Source organism: Bombus vancouverensis, chromosome 15 (genome assembly GCF_051014615.1).
Source record: "Bombus vancouverensis nearcticus chromosome 15, iyBomVanc1_principal, whole genome shotgun sequence".
Classification (NCBI taxonomy): Eukaryota; Metazoa; Arthropoda; class Insecta; order Hymenoptera; family Apidae; genus Bombus; species Bombus vancouverensis.
Window position 1 is genome coordinate 4558802 of NC_134925.1, and position 22829 is coordinate 4581630.

General features: G+C 38.5%; 4 protein-coding genes and 1 long non-coding RNA gene across 6 annotated transcripts; 4 read left to right on the forward strand and 1 right to left on the reverse strand.

The window, feature by feature from the left end:
• Positions 1-4232: 4232 nt before the first annotated feature.
• Positions 4233-8724, forward strand: Osi17 (DUF1676 domain-containing protein Osi17). The gene is made up of 4 exons (XM_033335265.2): positions 4233-5463; positions 5561-5793; positions 5882-6633; positions 7335-8724. The coding sequence occupies exons 1-4, from the start codon at positions 4818-4820 to the stop codon at positions 7471-7473; spliced, it is 1770 nt and encodes a 589-aa protein (XP_033191156.2). The 5' UTR covers positions 4233-4817; the 3' UTR covers positions 7474-8724.
• Positions 8725-9313: 589 nt separating this feature from the next.
• Osi18 (DUF1676 domain-containing protein Osi18) lies at positions 9314-10422 on the forward strand. Its single transcript, XM_033335268.2, has 3 exons — positions 9314-9464; positions 9596-9957; positions 10035-10422. The coding sequence occupies exons 1-3, from the start codon at positions 9361-9363 to the stop codon at positions 10313-10315; spliced, it is 747 nt and encodes a 248-aa protein (XP_033191159.1). The 5' UTR covers positions 9314-9360; the 3' UTR covers positions 10316-10422.
• A 1962-nt stretch (positions 10423-12384) lies between these two features.
• On the forward strand, positions 12385-13534 carry Osi19 (DUF1676 domain-containing protein Osi19). Its single transcript, XM_033335267.2, has 2 exons — positions 12385-12654; positions 12883-13534. Exons 1-2 carry the CDS (start codon positions 12454-12456, stop codon positions 13429-13431), a joined length of 750 nt encoding a protein of 249 aa, XP_033191158.1. The 5' UTR covers positions 12385-12453; the 3' UTR covers positions 13432-13534.
• Positions 13535-16076: 2542 nt separating this feature from the next.
• Positions 16077-17765, forward strand: Osi20 (DUF1676 domain-containing protein Osi20). Its single transcript, XM_033335266.2, has 2 exons — positions 16077-16794; positions 16926-17765. Exons 1-2 carry the CDS (start codon positions 16239-16241, stop codon positions 17186-17188), a joined length of 819 nt encoding a protein of 272 aa, XP_033191157.1. The 5' UTR covers positions 16077-16238; the 3' UTR covers positions 17189-17765.
• Positions 17766-20014: 2249 nt separating this feature from the next.
• LOC143303705 (uncharacterized) lies at positions 20015-22536 on the reverse strand. 2 transcript variants are annotated; one of them, XR_013060257.1, is made up of 3 exons: positions 22511-22536; positions 20638-20704; positions 20015-20232 (listed from the first exon to the last, which is right to left on the reverse strand). It is a non-coding gene; the product is annotated as an uncharacterized LOC143303705 (long non-coding RNA). The 2 variants fall into 2 exon arrangements; XR_013060256.1 differs by lacking the exon at positions 22511-22536 and adding an exon at positions 21046-21416.
• Positions 22537-22829: the final 293 nt, after the last annotated feature.

Sequence of the window (22829 nt, forward strand, 5' to 3'; positions counted from 1 at the left end):
CAAAGATCACTTCGAATTATTAAGTTACATTAATTCTGCAAACTATCTTCATTTAAGCTTGAAGTATTTTAGATTAAATTTACGACACGTTTGAAAACTTTCATAGAATCGATAATTCAAACACACATAATCAGTAACGTAAATACAGAAAGTACTGAACTCTCAATTAAGAGATTTAGACGATAAAAACGTAAAGTGAAGGATTTAATTATTTAATGGAAAGAGTATTAAGTCATCGATCGACAAGAGAATAACAGAAACCAAAGAATTGGAAAATCGGTGAAAGTTACAGTGTAGGAGTCCAGACGGGACTGCTATCACGCCAGAAATAGGTAGAACGTGTCACGCCAACAGTTCGCGGATCGGTTCACTTTCCTACGCGCGCAGCACGTGTCTCGCGATGAATCTTTGCCCGATCCTTCGTTGACGTAACAGAAATTACCCGCACGAAGAAGCAACCTGAGAGTAAAATGAACACAAATGTGAAACGATTTTATTGTGATCTAGTCATTTCCCATGACGGCATAAATCGCGGATGATAGATTAAAGAGTACAGAAATTGTATCTGTTTTCACATGTACACGATGTTTGTATGTTTTCAACGCACATGGTGATGATTCCGATGATTCCGATGAATCCTGGTAAAAGCCTCGTTTTATATTTTACTCTTCTTCCGCATTACAAATGTATGTCATGTCCCGTTCATTTTTTCTTAGTACACAAACTTTCTTGACCTTCTATTTCGGTGAAGGTCTTTATTAATTATTTTGAATACGCTATTAACGTTACGCAAGCTTCAATGGAAACGATTATAGTTCACCGACCACTTAGTCGTTTGTTCCTGTATACGGGGTGTTAAACATAAAGTATCGAATGGCTTCATGCTATCTTTTATTCCATAAAATTAATAATCAAATATACAGATGACAATTTTTGGACTTTCGTAGGTCAATCTTGCCTATACATATAGAAACATAAATCATAAATTTAGGACTCTCGACAGCATACATGTTTCTGAATTCTTAAATTCACCATTTCGACATTCCTCCCGCCGTTTTTACCATTCCGATATTAATCATCCCGTGTTATTTCAAATATTCGAAGCTATCACAGAACATGATTAATAATACGTATTAAACTCTCGATCTTAATTTTCGATTGTGTACGTGACGTCGAACAGGAGTGCCATGCACGCACGAAATTTTTCTGTCCACCCAATATATGTAACGTGTCCCAGTTGCTTGGTTCACTTCAAGCACATGCAAACCAGTTCCGATGCACCGTGTCTGTGCAAATACTTTCAGCCGGCCGACGCGACGCGGCCTGGGTTTCTCACTTGAAAACGCGTATAGGCTTACGATTCGAAGCAGCTTGCGCGATTCGCGCGTTTTGGGGAATTTCCTATCGTACATGGCGACACAGTTCTTTCAGCCTACTTCGACACTTGAGTTTCTCTTTTTTGTTTACCCGCCACATCTAGTCGTTTTTCAAGTCCATCCATGTCTGTCTAACCCCTATTTATTATCGGTTCTTAGAATCTCATGAAATCGTTAATGAAATTTACATAAAACAAGCAACCAGAAAATTCCAATCTAATTGAGTTCTGTTGATTCATATCTCCCTAGGAATTGTAGTAAAAAAAGATTTCATTCTCCGATTTCCGTAGATACCAGCAGATACCAGCTTTCATTTATTCAACAACATAAATAACTTGATAGTTTCCAATGTGTTTCAGTTTACGTTTTAGTCTACTATCGGGTTTGATATATTAATTCATAATGCTGCTGGCATTATGTTTGATTTCGTCCATTTTTTATTATGCCTGATGTTTTGTATCAATATTTCAATAGAGGTAGAAATGAGCAAAATTTGATAAAATGAACAAGTTCGTAATCTGAGCAATGGCGATCGGAGGATTAAAGCGATCCACTGTTATGAATATCCTCCTGACTAATTAGATGGTAGAGTGTGTACGATGTGAAACCACTGTTAAGGAATTCTACGCATTGGTACTAATATCTAGGCTGGTTGAAACGTACCCGTTCTTCCTCCATGAGTATCGAGGGCCGCAGGAAAAAAAGAGGCAGAAGTCGCGCGTACGAGCGTTCGTTTCCGTGAATGCCGTGTACGCTCTACAAGATCGCTTTTCGGCGGTCATTGAGCGACCAAGCCGGTCGTCGCTCAACCTACCTACCTACCGGCCAGATCAATAGTAGGTCAATGGAATTCATTCGGCCGGACCACGTTCGCCAGTATTGACCCACCCGATCCTCCTTACGATCTTGGAACCCAACATAACCAAGCAAGGTGGAATAACGTTACTCGACACGTCATGTGTTTCGTAGCAAGATGTATAGATTGTATAAGGTACTTCAGATAGTTCTCAGGATGCAACATTTTTCTGAGTTCAAGTGGAAGTAATAAATGATGTAAATGAAGTGTAATAGTAGTAGTAATCAGTTTCTATAATGTTGATTGATTTTGTATTGAAGTTTCTTTCTCTTCACTGTAAATTAATTGATATTGAACATTTTACGTAAGAAGAATAAGGTTTAAAAGAACAATTGGAGGAAGTAGAGTACCAGTGAAATTGCCCTCTTTCACAGCCACATTCTGTAACTATGCATAACTCACTTACTTCTATAATTATCCGTAATCTAGAAGGTGTTTCAAGCGTGCTGTGAAATATGTTGTTGCTACGTTTCCGGTTTCCCGTTTCAAGGTCGCATTTTCCTAGCCGAGAAGAAACGACACTGAAATCATTTTTCCTTGACAAAAACATTGATCGATGAAAATTGTGCCTGTAGCCACGCGATGATACGCTTATCGACCGTTCTTCTCGAATGTAGGTTGTCGAAGTGACGCTGGAGTCGTCGATCCCGATAATGGGAACACCTTCACCAACAATCTATTAGCGAAAACTCCGGTGTGGAGCCTGGCTGAGAATTCGTAACAGTGTGATGTCCATGATAGAGCTATTACATTCATCAACAAGAACTAAAGAATTATTATTTGCAGATGAAGTTTGTAGATAAGTCCAGAATGATGTAACGAATTTATTCTAACAAGTAGAACAACTAACAACACTTGTTCCTTTGCAAAAGCTTACTAAAAATATAATCACGATTAATTAAAGGAGAAACGCAATGCAATTAAAGTATCCTCCAAGTACATGACGACGCCATTTAAACGAAAAATATGAACACAGCGACAGACACTGATTGGAAAGACCCGGCGATCATCTTGGATTTTGCTCCAGATCGCTGTGTAATAATTACTTCCTCTTCCTAACCGAGTCAAATCTCTAATTTTGCTGCGATCTTCCACGATAATTAACCTCGATATGAAAAGTAACGAACAGATAGTATTACTTAATATTCCACACAGTGGACTTCTTCATTTAGCGCTTCGTTTTTCACGGAACGCTCTGAATTTCACTCTCGCGTTCCACTTTTTTACTTTTGTCTTATGTTTTGCATTTATTCGAATATACAGTGACTCTTTGGTAGCCGATTACGACCGCAAGAAGCAATCCTAGACGTCCCGCGGCTATAATCGAGAGATAATCGAAACGGGATCACTTGCGAACTCGCACCAGACCGGTCTGATGGCACATAAACAGCAATCTGCAACGGTCCAATGATTTGCAGTTTCCGTTGAATCCATAGAAGAAGTTTAACGAGAAACGACGACATTTGTCGCAAGTTTGCGAATTCTTTTTGTCTGTCACGACAGTTACAATGGATACTTGTTAACGGTTTAATATGTTACATAGAAAATTGTTTATATAATACCGTTGCAGTAGCTTTTTAACATCTAAAATAATTGTTAGGCTCGAGTCCTCTCAGATACAACAATAAAACGAGTTAATAATATCTAGCGCTATTCATAATCCTGCCATTAAATGCAAGTAAGCTTTAAGTTAATGCTTAATGAGTTTATATACCCGTAATATTCATAATAGCAGCAACAAACTGAATCACAGAGGTTCCAGTACTTGGTATAACTTGTAATTTTCATATCAGCGTCGAGTGCCGTCGCACGTGACCAAAATGCCTCGGTGACCATAATGCGATTCACGCGGTTTAACTTGACTGAAAACGTTGCGAAGAGAAGTTGACAGGTTTCCCAGCCGCTTTCACCGTGCGCATTGCCAAGGAGCTTGGATTGACGGTGCATACAAAGTCCGAAATCTTCGTCAACGCCTTTTAACACGCGCGCGCGTGTAGCTGGACGCGTGGCCGGTTGCAGTCAGAGAGGAGACGATAATGACCTTCCACGGAGCGGCCGTAGACGGAGTAGGAGGGTCTTTGACACACTTGACGCTCAGGTGAATTGTAACCGAGAACCGAGAAGCTTGTGGTTAGTTTTGAGCGGGAGATCGAACGGAACGCGTCTCGCGAGAAGGAACGGAGAAGGCGAACAAGTTGGGCGAAGATGATGTGACATGCCGGCTAAATGACACGGACATGTCGAACGAATCGATAAACAATTTACGATGCGACTGGATTGTTTGAAATCGAAGGAAGGAATCGCCGATCCCTAAAACGTTTGAAGGAGGTGTGATCCATTCAGATTGATATCGAGGTCGTGATCATTGGAGGGGGCAACGGAAGTGATAAAAGGTGCACGTGGATAGGGTAATATCGGTGTGACGAAATCAAAAGTGTATTAATCGTCGATCTGATTTCTGGTCTATACACGCTTCAACTATCTATATCTTTGATTGTGCTAAATCTTGTTCAATCAGATACAGGTGAAGTTCTATTTAAATATTTAAAAAATACTTATCCGGTGAAATCTAGTCTTCGTCAAGGATGCATTTAAGATCCGTGATCGTGATCGTATATTTGTGCGTGGTGCATGCAAACTGTCAGTTCTTCGATGTTAAGAATTTGAAGAATTACGCAAAGATATTTAACTTCAGTGGTTTGTCGCTAAACCAGACTGAGAATGAATTGTGGAAAGGATTGATCAGGGACTGTGATCGATCCGTAACGTTCTCCTGCATACAGAAAAATGCTTACACATACCTAGACAATGTTTTCGTGGAGAGAGACAATATCACAGTGTTTGAGGGTTTGACTATGACGAAAAATAATTTGGATTATGGAACGTGTCGCAGGAAGAGTGATCAAGATGATTCCATGGATGAGAATCTGGTGGAAAGGTCCAGTAAGGATAATTGCGACGAAGAGGAAAGTGAAGAGGAGAAGGGAGAGGAAAGAGGTCGACAGTTCGGCGAGGAGCAGTCACCTTTGGAGGAAGTGACTAACGCGCTGCGGAAGAGGGCGATGAAATTTCTCGCGACCAGGGATTATCAGATTCAATTACCCGATTTTTTCTTCGAAGGAGCCACGATTCGAATAAGTCCTCGTGAGATTGATGAAAATGGCGCTTTGGTTAGAGTAGACTTCGGTCAGCAAGGCTTAGAAAGCCAAGGAAGAATCTTCAAGAAAATTAGTACGATGAATAATTATTTAATTTGTGATAATACATATCAATATCTTTCTAGCGAGTTAAACATTCTGAAGGATTTAATCGACCCTTCCTATTTCAGGAAAATTTATACAGAACAAGCTGATGACAAGCTTGTTAGCCCTGTTGCTCATCATCAAGCTAATCAAATTGAAGTTCATGTTCGTGATACCGTTCCTGTTCGGTGTCGGCACAGCGAAGAAGCTCTTCCTGAAATTGTTACTTTTCTTTATCCCAGCATTTGCGCACGTTTTTAAGCTATGCTCGAGCTACTATTCTGCGCACAGTACAAAGTACCACCACCATCATCATCAGGTGATTATTACATCACTCTAACGACACTTTGATGTCAATAAGGGCTGATCTCTCAAATATTACCATTAATATTCCATTACTATTCCAGGTAGCGCATCATCATCACCACGTACCAGTTCCAGTACCAGTTCCAACTTACTACAACCATCACCATCACGACGATGAATTCGATGGCTACGATTATGCTCATCCTCATATTCAATATCGAAAAGACATCGAGGAATTGAAGGAATGGGGCATCGAACCTTACGAAGAGCCTTACGAAGTTCAAACCGAGCCTGTAGGAGCTGGCACGGTGCCAGCTCGACCTCCACCAGGAGTGCTGCCGGCGCCATTCCCAGCGCCCACTTACTCTGGAACGTATGGTATTCCTCAGTATGCGCCAAACGCGCAGCCAATAGCTTCTCCGTATTTAGAAAAACGTCCACTGACATCTGCTCATAATCTGGCCTACTCAGCATACGTTGATAATAATCGTAGAACAGTTGTTCAACCAGCTTCGCCAACTGTCGTCAATGTCCCTTTAAATCCTGCAAATCTGCCGTCAACGATTTTGCCAACTGCGACAAATATAAAGAATTCGTACATTGCGTTTGGACAGCAAAATGCAAGACAAGTTTCGGCGAAGAGCAGTCAGATAGATTCGAAAGCAACAGTGGTTACGCAACGATCAGGATACGACGATGAATATTATGGACCGATAATTAACAGACTTGAAGATATATTTAAGCAACTTAGATTCGTCGAAGAAAGTTGCAAAGAGAGGCTCGTGTGCAGTATGTACAAGAATCCGGCTGTGTATACGCCGCACAGCAACCTCGTTTCGAACGAACTGTCCAGGTAAGAGCAAAAGATGAATCGTACGGTCAACTAAATCCATCGTTCGTTATTATTATCCGAAGGAAGTTGATTTAATTTATGATCGTACTGGAAAGCGTGGAAAAGAGAACGAATTTATGTAGTTTCGTCTACCGGTAGACAAATACGAAGAATAGCTTCCACTACCGTTGTAGTTCTTCTAAAACTAATTTCTTTTAATCTATAAATTATGCAAAAATTCGATCGTTGTCGTATCGATCATCGTGCTATTAATTATTCATTCACCTGTGTACCACGTTCGAATTCGATCACTTCGGGCGTCAATCATAAAGAGAAAGGTGGCCACTGCTCCGAATCGCTCGAATCGGAACGTTGAATCACGTTCCATGCGGATTCGACTCTTTTTCTTCTTACGCTCTTTCCGTTGACTGTTCTCTGACAACAATAAACGCGGCTCACAAAAGAATCATTAGTTCCAGCAGGAAGTAATGCAATCACTTGGCAAATTCTTCCGTAGTTCGTTTATTAAAGAGAAATTATCTTGTTAGCGAACCTAGAGCCGCTAAATGGCGAAAGTATCACGCATGTCGACTAGATGCAAGCGTTGGTAAGGAAAACAGGGTCAGGGTTTATGTTATAACATGATTATCGACTGATTTCGATGCGAAAAGGTGTCAGGAGTACATTAACAACTTGATTTTAATTTTTCTTTTCTATTTCAGAGATCCACAGGAGTTGAAACGTACGGGGACCGAAAGCTCGTCCAGCAAGAAGTTCCACAGATATTTCAACGCGGCTAGATTGGGTCAAGATGGTGGAGATTGCTTGAGAACGTATCCATGTCACATAAATACCGAATAAACTCGGTGTGAATTTTTGTTACTAAGTAATGAAGAATTGTCGTGGGGACAAGAACATATGTTGAAGTCACCAACTTCTGGCATCACATCGCCACGCGTTGAAGTCTCCGACATGGGTACGACTGGTGGGTCTGTTCCGCTAGGCGTTATCAAGGCGGCCACGGACACGGCTGTAGGCTATTAGTTAGTGTCAAGGCCATGAATTGATTATTTGGGTAGAGAATGTCAGATAATTTTACGTCCAATTTATTAAAGTATTCTATGATAATAAGGACACTTTTTATAATATGTAAAAGTACTTCGATTGTTCCTTGTGAAGCTTAGTGCTTGCAGTCATGGTAGCGTTACGTGGAATTTGTGATGGGACGAATACTAAATCGAGAAGAAACGAGCTTTCTATTCGATTTCATTAAATACTTTCTATTAGGAATGTAAATACAAGATCTTTTTGGAGTTTTTGTTACGAAGTGTTTCTTAAGCACTTGTTCAATCTTCGGTACTATCTGAAGCAGAATAAAATTTTCTGATGAAATGTCAAACTTCGTTCTTTTGACACTTTGTCAGGAAAGTAACAGAAATGTAACTCTTAGATAACAATCCTCGATCATGCACTGGATTGCGTGATTATGATAGTTTCACGTTTCTCCAAGTACTACTGTTCAATAGTAGATTTTCTTACATATTTTATGCAATTAAAAATATTTTCTCTGTGACATTTTACCCAGTACGATATCGTTGTGTAGTCACAAGAAAGTGGTAATTTATGTATGTGTAATTTATAAATAATTTAATTCAAATGTAAGTCGATACATTATACGTGCGAATGGATCGAATACGGGAATCTTAATACTACATCCAATGATTTATTTATTTTTAGATATGATTATTTATTATTACCTTCTCGGGTGCCATACCCAACTATTATTTATTGTACGCGTTAACAACTAGGTTATGTATAGTCTGTAAGTTATGTATTGTACAAAGATAAACTAATACTTCGATTACACTACCTCGAAGTTGTAACGTATATTATTGTTTCGTTCGTAATAAATGATGTAAAAAGAACAACTACTATTGTATCATACTTTATATTACCAAAACCAGTATAATATAATGCAATGCTTATCGAAACCTCGGTCGATGTTATAAATTTATTATTTGCTAAGCATTCCACGGACACATTTCTATCATAATTATTAGAAGAATGAAATGACAAACTCATTTAATTAATATATCGACAATCATCTATCTTTCACTGTGCAGAGCTGAAATTCTACTACGGTAAGATCAATTTACGCTCGTGATTCGTACCTTATTTAAGAAAACAAACACTGCGCCACCCATTCACACGAATCTTACGCAAGCGCGAGCCAAATCCTCGTATAAAATTACTTTCTACCAGTTTCCACTAGCCCTCATTACTCCTCACACATAAACAGTTTTTACTTTCATCTATTCTCCTCTCACGATCGACCCTCGTACAATTTCACTTCGTCGTCGTTAGTTTTCCTTTGCTCGAAGTAGCTATCACGCTGTGCCTTCTTTTTTAAACGCTGTCTTCCCGAATCGTCCATAATCGTGTTATTTCGCGAGCGCCACGACAGCTAGAAACGAAAAATTTCCTCTATATAGTTTCGGGTCATATGTGGAGCTAAAATGGGCCGGAAATAGCGAATGTCGAAACCAAAATCGTCCCATAGGGAAAGGATACGGAGCCGTGAAAACATCGGCACCCTAGATAATGAGGCTTTCTTCTTTCTTTTCAGCCGGGCACACGTCCCTGATCAAAATTCATCGGCCGTGCGTGGCTTCCATCGACTATAAAACCGCGTCGTCTTCATTCGAGTCGGCATTCGGTGCTTAGACTCGCAAATCGGTGGGTACCGTCATGAAGTTCACAACGATCGTCTCGTCTGTCGCCCTTCTGGCCGCCCTCACCGCTGCGCAGAGGACTGAAACAACAGCTGACGCTCTTCAAAACATTTATTACAGGTGAGCTCGAAGATGAAAACAAAAAATTTATTCATTAAAAAAATGAAGTTATTGCAATATATTTTAAAAGTAACAAAGATAATAAAATTATGCTCTGGATTTAGCGATCAATAATTAATTTCATCTTACAGATGCATCGACAACGAGTCCATGTTATCATGCGTGAAACCCAAAGTTCTGGCCTACCTTAGCCAAGCTGTGAAAGAAGACAGACTAGCCATTACGGACGACTTAGCAATAGTTAAATCTCGAAACATGGCCGAAGAAAGCAATGAAGAATACTACCCTCCGCAGTACGACTCAGTAGATCCTGCAAGGAAAGAACTTCTTAGGTCTTTGATGTTGGAGAAACTAGACGCGTACCTGTCGAGTCACCAGCTGGAGGCTAAGCTGCCTGAGGCTATCGTTGGCTCCAATATTGTGCCGAGAGCCTTAGTGGATACCATGCCCAGAAGCTTGACTGTTCCTTTGTCTGACTCCTCGAACGGTCAAGGTAACAAAATTTGTTTTATAAAGAGGAAGAAATAAAATACAACTGATCTCATACACTTATCTGGATGATATTTATAGGCCGTGGATTCGTTAAGAAGGTTATGATACCGTTCCTGCTGGGTCTGAAGTTCAAAGCTACCGCTCTGGTGCCGCTCGCTCTTGCCTTGATTGCTCTGAAGACCTGGAAAGCTCTCACCCTGGGTCTCCTCTCGATGGTGCTCAGTGGAGCGATGATGATCTTCAAGCTGACGAAACCCAAGGTCGCCTACGAGGTCGTGCACTACGGACACCCACCAGTAGAGCACCCACCACACTGGGAAACGGCAGCTCATGGTCCCTATAGGGGGTACAGAAAATAAGCTGACGAAGAACCTCAATTTCCTCCCCCTAGAATCGTTCTATTTATTATTTATTAAAGCGCGACTCTGACTTATTTATAAATAAAATTTCTTACATGGTCTCATCATATCTTGTCTCCATCTGTCATTCTCACCCTAATCATCAAAGAAAAAAAGAAATGGGCGAATTTGATCACTTTCCTTTTTTTCATTTGCCTACGCGATGAGAATCGATCAAAGTGGGTGTTTAATGACCGAGAAAGTGGAAAAAGTTACTTTGGCATTCAGTGGTCGTTCAGGTAGATCCGCTGGAAATCGAGTATCGTGGGAGTAATTAAATCGATCAACTCGAACAGCAAAGTCTGAGATCGTTCATGACATACTAAAAGTAGATATTGTTCTTGTCAAAATCGATGTATGAAGCTAACTAGAATTAATTCTTCATTCTAAACAGTTCCGCGAATTTCAGAGTGCAATTTCATTACAATAAACCCGTGTTCCATGATTCCATATCGACCACGGCTCTGCGTGGACAGGAAGCCAAAAGGGAACGTAAACGGGGAAAATACAGGTCGTGAGCGTGGAAATTCACGAAGGAAAAATTAGAGTGTTCGAAGAGTCGGAAAGGTGACATCGATGGCACTACAACGTCCTGAATGCTTATGCAAACTCGACCCAAAATTCCAATTACCGGTTCATTGTTACGAGCAGAAGGAAGTCGGCAAGGCGGACAAAAGTGTCTTGTCACAACCCCACGCGCACATTCTCGCACGAGAAACTCGCACGCAACGCGCATCTCTAATGTGATTAGAACAACTCCTTTATCAAATCAGATAGTACACGAGGTTTAATTGAAACATTAAAGAGTAAAATGTACGCGTCAATCTTCATTAAACTTCATTAAACATCATAATCCAAATAAATCAAATAAATATATTTCTCAAAAGCTAGTTTCAGAAAATAAACGAAGCGAATGAAATTTGTGTCTATAAATATTATTCGTAGATCCCATGTTTTATTATATTTAAGATATTTCGTGAATTTTATAAATTGTAATAAAATTGGAAACTTTATAAGGTTATTCTATATGAAATAAAGATTAATATGTAATAAAATGAAAATTGTATCGTTCAGGTATGCCTAATTTTCAAAGATTGATTCAAAGGGTAGATATCTTGTCGTCATTCGAAACGGGGTGGGGAGCACTCAAGTGTTGATGAAACAGACGTGTGGAAAGTACCGTGTTCGTGGTATGAATGAACGATCGATTCAATGCCAATGTTACGGTGGCATTGGTGCCAAGGATGAAGGGTCTTCTGTTCTTACTGGCTTGCGCACGCCACTTCCGCTTTGCTAGCTAAAACGATGCTGTATGATAGCAGGCCAAATATTCGAAAGTTTCGCCCAGCTTAATGCGTGAGTGGATTTTTTTATGAATACATGATCGAGGTTAATGAAATGATAGATATTTTGATCAATTTGGTATGAATGTCAAGCGAACCCTCAATTCTGACATAGAGTAATATCAACTGTACAACTTCTATGTCAATAGCAGAAATTTTAAAAACTAATCATAGATATAATACTTATTAACCGAAACCGCAATATGGTAAAGTTACCTTTCTCATGTCTTATTTTCCATTTCAACCCTAAGATATAAATACCAAACGTAATTTATACTAAATCAATATTAAACTTGATCTCACAATCGAGAGTAGATTACAAAATAGTGCACAAAACACGCACAGCTAATAGTTAACAAAATTCTTCCTGGTGGGGATCAACGTAACACTTGCCGTTATCGTGTAGCATAATCGCGTGTCTTTAACGTAGCACGCGACTCTCTTGACAGATATCGGTCGCGGCGAAGCTTTCTTTCGGCTTTGCTGATCTTGCACAATCCCATATTCCCGTCACGATCACCTCGAGGCCTCGATAATCGAACACCATACTGAAAGAAAAGAAAATTCGTGGCCGGATGAAAGTGGGGGCGTCGTGTATGTCGGATGCTCCGCTACGCGACGAACGTCCGACGATTCGACGACGGGGGCTCCGTATAAATAGCCTGATGCCCAACCCATTGGCATCAGTCGTCGTGCAATCGTCCTCAAGATCTTCTTCAGGGTACCACGAGTTCTCGTCTCCACATTAGGAAAATCATGAAGCTGTTTGTGTTGTGCGCCATGTTGGCCCTGGCGGCCGCTCAACCCGCGAAGAACGACCTCTGGAAGGGTAGTGGTATAGACCAGATGGTTGATCAGACGAAAATCGAGTGCTCTCAAAAGAACGACGAGGTTTCCTGCATGAAATTCAAGGTCTTAAATCTCCTGGACCAGATCTTCCGCAAAGACAGCTTCAAGGCAAGTGTCTGCTAACTCGTTCCAACCCGGTTATGCAAGCAATCATCTTTCCATTCTCGCTTTACTTTTATCACCTTATCCACAACCAGTTACCACAGTGGTTGTGACCCAATCACTTTTACGGTTTGGTAGTTTTAGAGAGTGAAATGGCGTTGCATGATTTCGTTTAACCTGGTTTGAACCCAATGCTCACGAAAGTAGATTCACTTTCCTCTTTGTCGGTCGCAGGTCTCTGAAACCGTGGAGGTGACTCGCAACTCGTACCCCGTCGAAGAAGTCTCGGCTCGCAGCGAGGGCTCTTTCCTGGACAATGTGCAGACCTACCTGACCTCTCACGACGTGACCTTTAAGCTGCCTATGGACTCGTCCGTGAAGGTGAGCGCCAGGGACATTGACGACGATCAGCTCACCTTCAACGTCAAGTTTGGCCAAGGTCGTGCCGTCGAAGAGGCTCGCAAGTCCAAGTTGAAGAAGGTCGTCATCCCCATCCTGGTGTTCGTCTTGCTCAAGGCCATGACTCTCATCCCCCTAGCCATCGGTGTCCTTGGTCTTAAAGCCTGGAACGCTCTTCAACTTTCATTCTTCAGCTTCATCGTCTCCGTCGGTATGGCGATCTTCCAGCTGTGCAAGAAAATTGCCGCTGACGGTCATGCAGCTCCATTGACCGCTCACGGACCATGGGAGTACCAAGCTCAATATAGATCCTTCCAAGACGACGAACAGCCATTGGCGTCATTCGCGCAAAACCTTGCGTATTCTGGACACGCGCAATCGTAAAACACTCACCCGTACATCTTGTTTACTGTCGCGACTTTTGTAAAATACCTGTCTTCCACCTTTCCTCTATACTCTTTATTTAATAAATTATTATTGCAATTTACTCGGCCTGTTTGACTTTCTCTTTATATAGACTCCTATACTGCAATAATAACTTCATAATCCTTATGAAGTATGTACTTAATGTGTATAAGTAGTGGATAATAACAGGATGAAATCTGTTAGAGAACATTATTTATAAGGATTGAAAGGAGTATTTCAGATTAAAATTAGCAATCTGAGTCTGAAGTAAAAGTAATAGAAAGTTCTTCATAATAAATGTTAACCTGCGAAATAATTCACAGAAGATGATAATCTAGATTATCGTTGTAATAATATGTAGCTTTAGGTTTTGATCACGTTACAATGATGTCTTTGTAGGATCTAATATAACCGTGTTACAATAAGAATGTACCTGTTATTACTATCATTATCCTAATAGCCCTGGAACCCAATCTTGAGAACAAAAAGACATCGACGAAGATTCAAAACGATTCATTAAATGATATTATTAAATGGCCCCGTGTCTCATCTAACACGCAAGAAATCAGATCTTCGTTCACGGTAATGCGTGAAACTATTTCAAGCAACGTTTATCGCATCATGAACGTAAATGGCCCATTAACGGTGTAGCTCATTTTATAGCTCAACGGCATGAATGGCGATGGAACTTCTCCCCTGTAATTGATACGATCCATCCTTGTCGACAATTAATTATAAAAACACGATAAAAAATTATTGTTAAGTAGAATCAGACGCAGTCCGGTTTTGCAAGAAGATTATGCCCGACAATAATCAGACGCAGCTATTACTTCGCTTGGCTTGGAAATCATCGCTTTGTTCCGCACATGTGTTCCTATAAAATGGAAATCCTGTTTCGTCTTTGCAGTGACCTTCCAGCACCTTGTGCTTTCCTTTTTCTTTAAACCTTAAACATCATTTATTCGAAACTACGCTTTCCGATTATGTCGTTATCGTAGTAGATGATATGCAATTATCACACTGAAGTGCAACATTTCACTCAACGATTTACAGCATTTTAAAGTTATACACATTTCTTGCAGGCCACTAAAGCGTCGATTTTTTAATCATCTTAGGAGTAACAGTTGATATTTTATAATTGCAGTTTTAAATCGGACTCAATAGTCTAACGTATCTCTTGCAAGTAAATCTCGTACGCACAGTTGAAATTATAAGGTTCCATCTTTACGTCATTTGAAATATCGAATTTTTTAACTGATATATAAAATTTAGCTTAATTGTGAAATAATCTTTTCACATATGCAAAACTTCCCTAAAAAATATAGTCACTCTCATTAATATTCGGACATTCTTTAAAACAGAATATCTTTTTTAAAATTGGACTACACGACGAGTTTCTTTTTCTTTGAAAGATCAGTTAGAAGAATTAATTTACTAGATGTGAAAAAAATTCTAAGGAAATTGCAGTTTGTCAGAATTTTAAAAAACGTAGCGGAAGTCACTTCCTTCATTTTTTTTTATGAAAATTTAAATACGTTTGTAAATTCATGTAAGTTATATACGTGTGCAATATATCATCAAAATCTGTAAACGTTGCTATGAGCTAAAAACAGTTAAGGCTAGGGAAAATCGCAGTTTTTCATAACTTTCGACCTATAATTGTAATAAAAAGTCTTAAAATTGTTAGTCTCTTTCGGTGCCTGCCGCTTGTTTCTGTCAATCAATCGATCTCGATGAAATTTTTAATACGTATGCAACTGACAAAAATCTACGAAACGCATTGTTTGAATTTTCAGTACAGACTAAGATAAAAAACATTGTAAAGAATGTATTGTACTATTTCTCTTCCTTTTTTTCCAGTTCTGGCCAATTGCAGCTTTTTCAAAATCTTTCCTACACGACATTTAATAAACTGATTCTTCTAAGTTCTTAAAAAAACTCAAGTCGTTTAGTCCAATATTAAAAAAGTTATACCGTTTTAAAGAGCTCGAATATTAATGAAAATAATTGTACAAATAAATAATAATATAACCAGATCGGTTCACTTTATGAAATGCCCTATAACAGTAACACCAGCCAAGAAACCTGCATACCAACGACTTATTGAAATAGCACAAACTATTAAAACCCAGCAAACATTCCATCGATCCATATATGATCGTGTCAAACGATCAAAAATCGTCGGTGGAAACTAAAACGTTCCCGTTCACCGGCCATCTGTCGACGTACAACGAGAACGGTTATTCGTTGTCCAAAGCGTGTGTTCTTTACAGATCATAGAAGGCATAGAGATCGCGTGCTTGCGAGTGGGGCGTTAGAAACGACATCCAAGTTGAGGAGAGCACGAATCGATGGTGAACGCGGGACAAGTTCCGTTTCCCGTGTGGCGAGGCGTCGCGCATGCCATCGTGTACGCGATACGCGACGCTACATACGTATACGCGGTCGTAAACGCGTCGGGACGCGTGCACGCACGTACTTAAGGAGGAGAGAGAGAGGGGTGTAGAGGAGAAGCCGCTCTATGTGCCAGTGAAATTTGAATAATTTTCCTTCGATCGTCAATTCCCGGCATGCGCGACCGAATAACATAGATTCACAGGGGGCAAATTAAATAAAAGGGGCGGGCCACTCCTCTGCCAGTCGCAGTTCGATCGGCGATCGCTCGCTCGCACACATACGGGTGGACGATCGATCGTTTCGCGTTTTGTTCGAGAAACAAAGTGTAGAAGTCGTGCAGCGAAGACCACTTTGGGATAACTAATTCCAGGGATAATCAAAGGATCAACATGAGGATTTTCGTAGCGACAGTAGCAGTTGTGTTGATGGCAGGAAGCTGCCTGGCCAGTCAAGATTTCCTCTCCAAGTCTCTCAACGAGTGCATCGCCGCGGACTCTTGGATGTCTTGCTTGAAGCAAGAGGTGCTTGGATATTTAGATGGAAAACTCGGGACTAGCACGGAAGCTAGGTCGTTGGATACAGTGGACGAAGCTATCGTTGCGAGGACTTTCAAGTACCTGAAGAGCTTTGACTATGGAATCGATTTACCCTTCGTGGATGCTAGTCTCAAGTACAGACCCAGCAGAAGTTTGGCTGATTTGGATATCGAATTCAAAGGAAACGAAGTTGCGACCAGTCAAGCTAGGGGAATGTTAAAGAAGAAGCTGCTGTTGCCATTCCTGTTGTTGTTGAAACTAAAATTGAAGGCTTTGATGCCTATCTTCGTTGCTATCATTGGTTTGAAAGCATTGAAGGCTCTAGTGCTCTCGAAACTCGCGATCCTCTTAGTCGTTGGATTCATCGCTGTGCAGTTCTTTAAGAAGGGTGGAATGATGATGCCAATGGGTATGTATTGCGACTATAATCAGATAAATTCCATTAGGTATCGAGAAAACCGACATTTTATTCAATATCATTACAATGCGAACAACAATTTTCGACGAAAAAGATGAGAACAGCGAAACTTACTGTTGCAGGAATGTCGATGGAACCAGCTGCGTCACCGGCATACGGAGCTCCACCTATGCCCTCGACCACGTCGAGCTACGATCCAGCGAACACATGGGACGGAAATGGACCGTATTCCCGCGTCTGGACGCCGACCAACGGTGTGGAAGCCCAGAATCTCGCATACTCCTATTACTCGCCAGGCAGCGGATCGAATTCGTATTCTTCTTCCTCGTCCTCCTCGGCCTCCTCGTCGTCGATCAATTCCGGTAGCTCATCAGGAAACTATTAGATCGCGGTTACAAAAATACGTCGATTGCCATCGGCGCCATGATTCATTCTATGATTAACTCATATTCTTAACGATGGATCGATCGTACGATCGAGAGACCAAAGAGACGCACGCCAAATAACCACCAGAACCACAATGGATGATCGTCGATCGATGCTAGTTTGTGCTATACGACCGATCGATCGAAGATTGTCGATCATTCTGCCACACAGAGCGGAAGAAAAGTTCTATTATCTCGTCGTGCGAACAATCAAATTATTTATGACTCTTTTGAGATCAAAGTTGATAAATTAGAAATTGATAGTTTAGAGACGGGAGAATGGAACATTAGGACCGTTCGTTCAACAACACGTGTACGCGGTAAAAGGTAACTGATTCGGTAAGAAATTGATAGGATAAAGAGACGAGCACCTGGCTCGATTGACGACGAGTCGAAGAGGTCGAATTTCGAGGCTGGCTTAAGAGTTTTTCATTTTTTAACAATCGCCAGGACGTTGTTGTATTTTATTTATTACTCGCGCGACACGATTATTTATTATCCCCTCGCATTTGTTAATAAAGACATGTGAATAACAAAGTATGATTTCCTATTTTTTACACACTTTTCCTTAGCGAATAATTGTATTCATTGAAATTTTGTTCCAAGAAAAGGATTAATAAAATTTCGTGTATGTGACGTGCAGACCAATGTGCTTTCTCCTTTAATTAAAGTTAAATAATTCTGATCGCGTAGGGAGTATAAGCGTCAGAAAGTGCCATACTCCATAAATTACTGTAAGGCAGGTAATCTTAAAAGACATACGTTCTTCCCAGTCTTTGTCATTTTTTATAAATTTTTCCCAAATTGATATGAATAAACATTTTTATTTGTTAAAGTCTGGTGAAGGAGATACAAAAAACACAGTATGAATATTGGAATAACAAATACTTATAAATATTAACGAGATAAAACCGAAAGTTTTCACGAAAAAAATTATTCGATTTCATATAAAAAAGAAATAGTTGATTATAATTTCCAAATATTAATTAATTTCGTATCTTCAAACAGAGTGTGTAAATCTACTGACCAGTACTATGTACATAGCTGCGTTTCGAAATCATATATACAGTGTATTCGGCTACAGATGTCAAAAAATTTAAGAGGTGATTCTTGAAGCCGAAATAAACCATGAATCAAGAAGACGAAAATCAACAATAACATGATAGCCTTTTCGGCTTTGTTTCTTAGTTATTGACAATTAAAAATCGGCCAAAAATATCCCTGCATGTGAGCAAACCTCCTTACACGAACAAAAGAAGGTCAGCCTAAGCAGCGGGGTAGACAGTGTAATCATCAAACCGAACGACACATGGGCGGTAGCTTACCTTGTACAAATCATAAAGAAGAAGAAAACAATATTCAAAAACGTAGACAATTCCGCGCGACGTTTTGCGAAAGAAATGGTAGATTGAACATTAAATCTATTTACTCATGGAAATTCATAAAAGCGTACCTTGCGATCGCGAATTTCCACAGCAACACACTCGCTCCACGGTTCTCACACAAACGCTCGGGCGCAAAGGTCCCACACTAAAGAGGACGTCCCGGGACGCCTCCGATACCCGAGCTTAACACACATCATGCACACTCTAAGGTACGTACCGTTTTCCTGAAATCGACTGACGAAGGTTAGTGACCATTGCGTAAGACGCGATAGAACACGTCTGAGGAAATGATATCGTTAAAATAAATGTAAGTAAACTTGGAATTATAATTATAATTTACGGCAAAATTAAAAGCGTGGTTACACTTAATCGCGTGGATGATATTATCAGAAATTGTAATTGTATTGAGACGTAAATTGAATCGATATATGTCTCGACATTTTTAATAGTTTAAGTTGTAGTGAATGAAAAAAACGACGCAATTCCACAGCCTAACCACACACACACACACACAATGTGGGAAATACGTCGCGCACGATACACTAACACATCGTTAGTCACTGAGAAATTATTACATTACTTAATTCTAGATCATCGTGCCCAATGTCTCTCTCCCATTCAAGTAGCACCTGGGCACGTGAATGAGATCTTGACAATGGGCACGGAAAGGGTTAAACCTGAAAATCCTGATCTAGAAAGATGATTAGTTTGTGTAATTTTTATTTAACGGACTAACGTTCTTTGATTTTATATTTTACTACTTTGTATCTGATTAAATTTACTCTATTAATTTAATAGTAATCAAGTAACTCTACTTTATTAATTTAATATATCAGAACAAAATTTTAATATTGAAAAAAGGTAGCGTTAATTGAAAAAGACTATGACTCGATCAAATGGAATAATTGACTCCAAATATATTACTAAGAAAGAAATAATCTCAGGCCGATCTCTTTATCAAAACATATACTCGAAAGTGCAGAAGCAGTGTTCAAAATTATTGCTTTGATTCAAAAATCTGCCTGCCGCGAAGTGTCTTCTTGCACGTAAAATTTCACACATTCTTGTACGGGAAAAAATGAATTTTGACTCATATTTTAAATTCTAACCGAAATGAAATAAACGAACGTGACTTGATATTGTCACGATTAATTCATTGCTTAAAATCAAGTATGTTTATGTTAAACAGGTATATTCGTGTACATATTTGCTATTTGCAAATATTTATACGGAATATTAACATGCATATTTATAAATAACACGAATACATTCTCAAGTGTATATATTTAAACTAATTATTAAAAGACTAATTATTATAATCGCGCTGTGTAAGAAGACATATCCTAAACTAATAAATTTAAAAAAAGAATGTTACTACTCACGAGTATAAAAAATACCCGCGGTCACTTCGCTCGCAAAAAATTCTACGTAATACAACCAGTCACCCGTGCCGATTCGGACCTTTCATCCTACGACATGATTGTCGACATGATGTTCGAAGCGGAGAAACAGAGGACGTACCATGGATGCTGCACCATCCCAGCGAATATCATCAGGGAGACTAACATCAGTCAGGAACCGTTGAAAGGCCAATGGTGGAAATGGAGGTTGCGAAAAATCTGTTACAAAACAAAACACGATGAGTGATTGCTGACTATTAGAAAAGTTGGAGAAAGTTATTAATTATTTATAATAATTAGAAAGTTTATTAATTTTAGTAACTTTAGTAATAATAAAGATTGAAATTCTAATAAACTTTGATAAGTGTAAAAACTTAAACTCTAATATGAAAGTTTAAAATTTAAAAATTAATCTAATGAATCTAATGATTTTTTAAATATGTTAGTTATTTGTTTCATAATTCGGTATTAAGACTTTAACACTTATATTATTTTAATAAAAGAATAACCTCAGAAGATCCTAACCTCTCAAATTACAATCAAATTGTATTTCTTAATTGATAGTGATCAAAGAAAAATATACAGAATAGACAGAATTGAAGTACGATATGTAAAAACACTTACTTCTTGGCTTTTGAGTCACTGTTAGAACATTCCAAAAAAAAATGAAGAAGTCGAAGCAGTGGTATGTCTATAACAAAACATAAGATATCATTAATATTGTTAATACATAATAACAAACTTGGAACTTTAGCAATAATAAGGACTGAAATTCTAATAAACTTCAATAAGTAGTGTAAATTGAAATTCTAATATAAAAGTTTGAAATCAAAAAATTGAGAATTCACTGACTTTTGATGCGTGTCAGACAGTTTTATTGTAATTGAATGTTAACACTTTAAGACAATTTCAATTAAAAAAAACCTTTATAGCTTTTTAAATTATCGGTCACTTTTATTCTGTAATTAACAATAATTGAAACAAAATACAAAAAACTGAGCAAAGTGAAGTACAATATATAAAACTACTTACATTCTTGAGCTCCTGGATAGGCTTTATCTTCTTAAGAGATGCAATGATTCTAATACCGAAAACGAATGTTCAAAAAAAAAAAAAAAGAGTATATATATAAAAACTCTAATATAGCGTACAAATTTCTTTTTTAAAATTTTATTACTTTCGTGTGTGATTATTCGATTGAATTTCATCAAAACTATCATGATTTGGAAGTATTAAAAAATACTTTTGCATAGCAAACACTGACTCTGCAAACCGCATTGTGCTCGGTCCCAAATATTCTCTAAAAATAAAATTGTGTAATGGCGGACTGAGGAGGGGGTGTAAACGAAGCGAAATATCGTTTCGGTATCTTTCTTCTTTTTTCTATCGAACGTTTATTTAGAAAATACTGCTATTCTTTGTACACCTAAAAAATTGTTATTAAGAATTTGGAATACGTATGAAAAATATTAGTTGAAAATTATAAGATATTTTTCGATATTGAACAAATGTTTACAAATACCGTGAATGTAATGCAATCATTTACAAGAATTATACTGTAAATGTTCGTTACTAGAATATGAAATATACACTGCACTACGATACTGTAGTCGCGTGTTATAAATATTCAGAAATATTTGCAAGAATCCAAAAGTTCATAACTAAATATACTTAAAGAATACTACAGAAATGCGCACGAAACTTTGCTTTGAAGTGTTTGAGCTTACTAGCGCGCCACCTCTATGAAAAAGATATAAGCTACGAATTTGCAAGTATATGACGTTAACTGTAGCAAATTCACATAATATACCAAAATAATTTTAATTCGATATGTGAATGTTACAATGCCTATCAAAATAAGTTAAAGCTATTTTTATTAAGATTTCTATGTTTTAAACTGTCTACAAGAAGCTATCGTTAAATTATCAAGAATTCTATATCGCAAATTACATTGAAACAGTAAAATAATTCGTTACAAATTCGTTTGAAACAGGAGAATGATTTCATATGTTCGAACTAAAACAATGATTTATTTAATCGTATTTACTTTCATCTTAGTATTCCAAGTAATTACGAAATTATCCATTATGAAATATGTATCAAATATATTATAAAGTAAATATAAATTGAATATCAAATGTTACCCATGCTCGTATAACAAGGCAATAGAATTGTTCATACACAGCTGTCTTGGTTAAAATAAATTAAACACTACTAAATTTCCATGAAAATTCATCGGATTCATCATTAATCTACTACATTAATCTACATTAATCTACAGTTACTTCTATATTATCCCTGCTATCGATCAATAACCTGCACAAAGAATAACTACAAGTTAAAACAAATGTATAAATAATTAAAATGTGTATTAATCAAACGATATTAATAACGAGATATAGACGATGGTAAAAGATATAATAATGAATAGTACAAAACATAGTAATAATAACAATAAAGAACCGACACCACCAATAGGTTAGAATACGTTACAAACCTGACACAACGCGATCCACGTTATCGGTACGAAATCAGACGACTGAATGACTTCTTGTACCATAGTTTCGCTGTGCATCTTCCAAAGTGGCGGGGGAAGGGGAGGGGACGAACGAGCCGGTGACACAATCAGGAACACAGTTAACGATCTACAAAAAAAATATAAACATCAACAAAAACATTCATCTTCTACGCAGCGCTTACACGAATCTTTCCAAATATCAAACGAAGCATGTATAGATGCAATGTTTACATCCTACACAATGATCACATCGAACTTTATAAACATAGTACAATAATTCGTAGCCCTATTGGCAGCA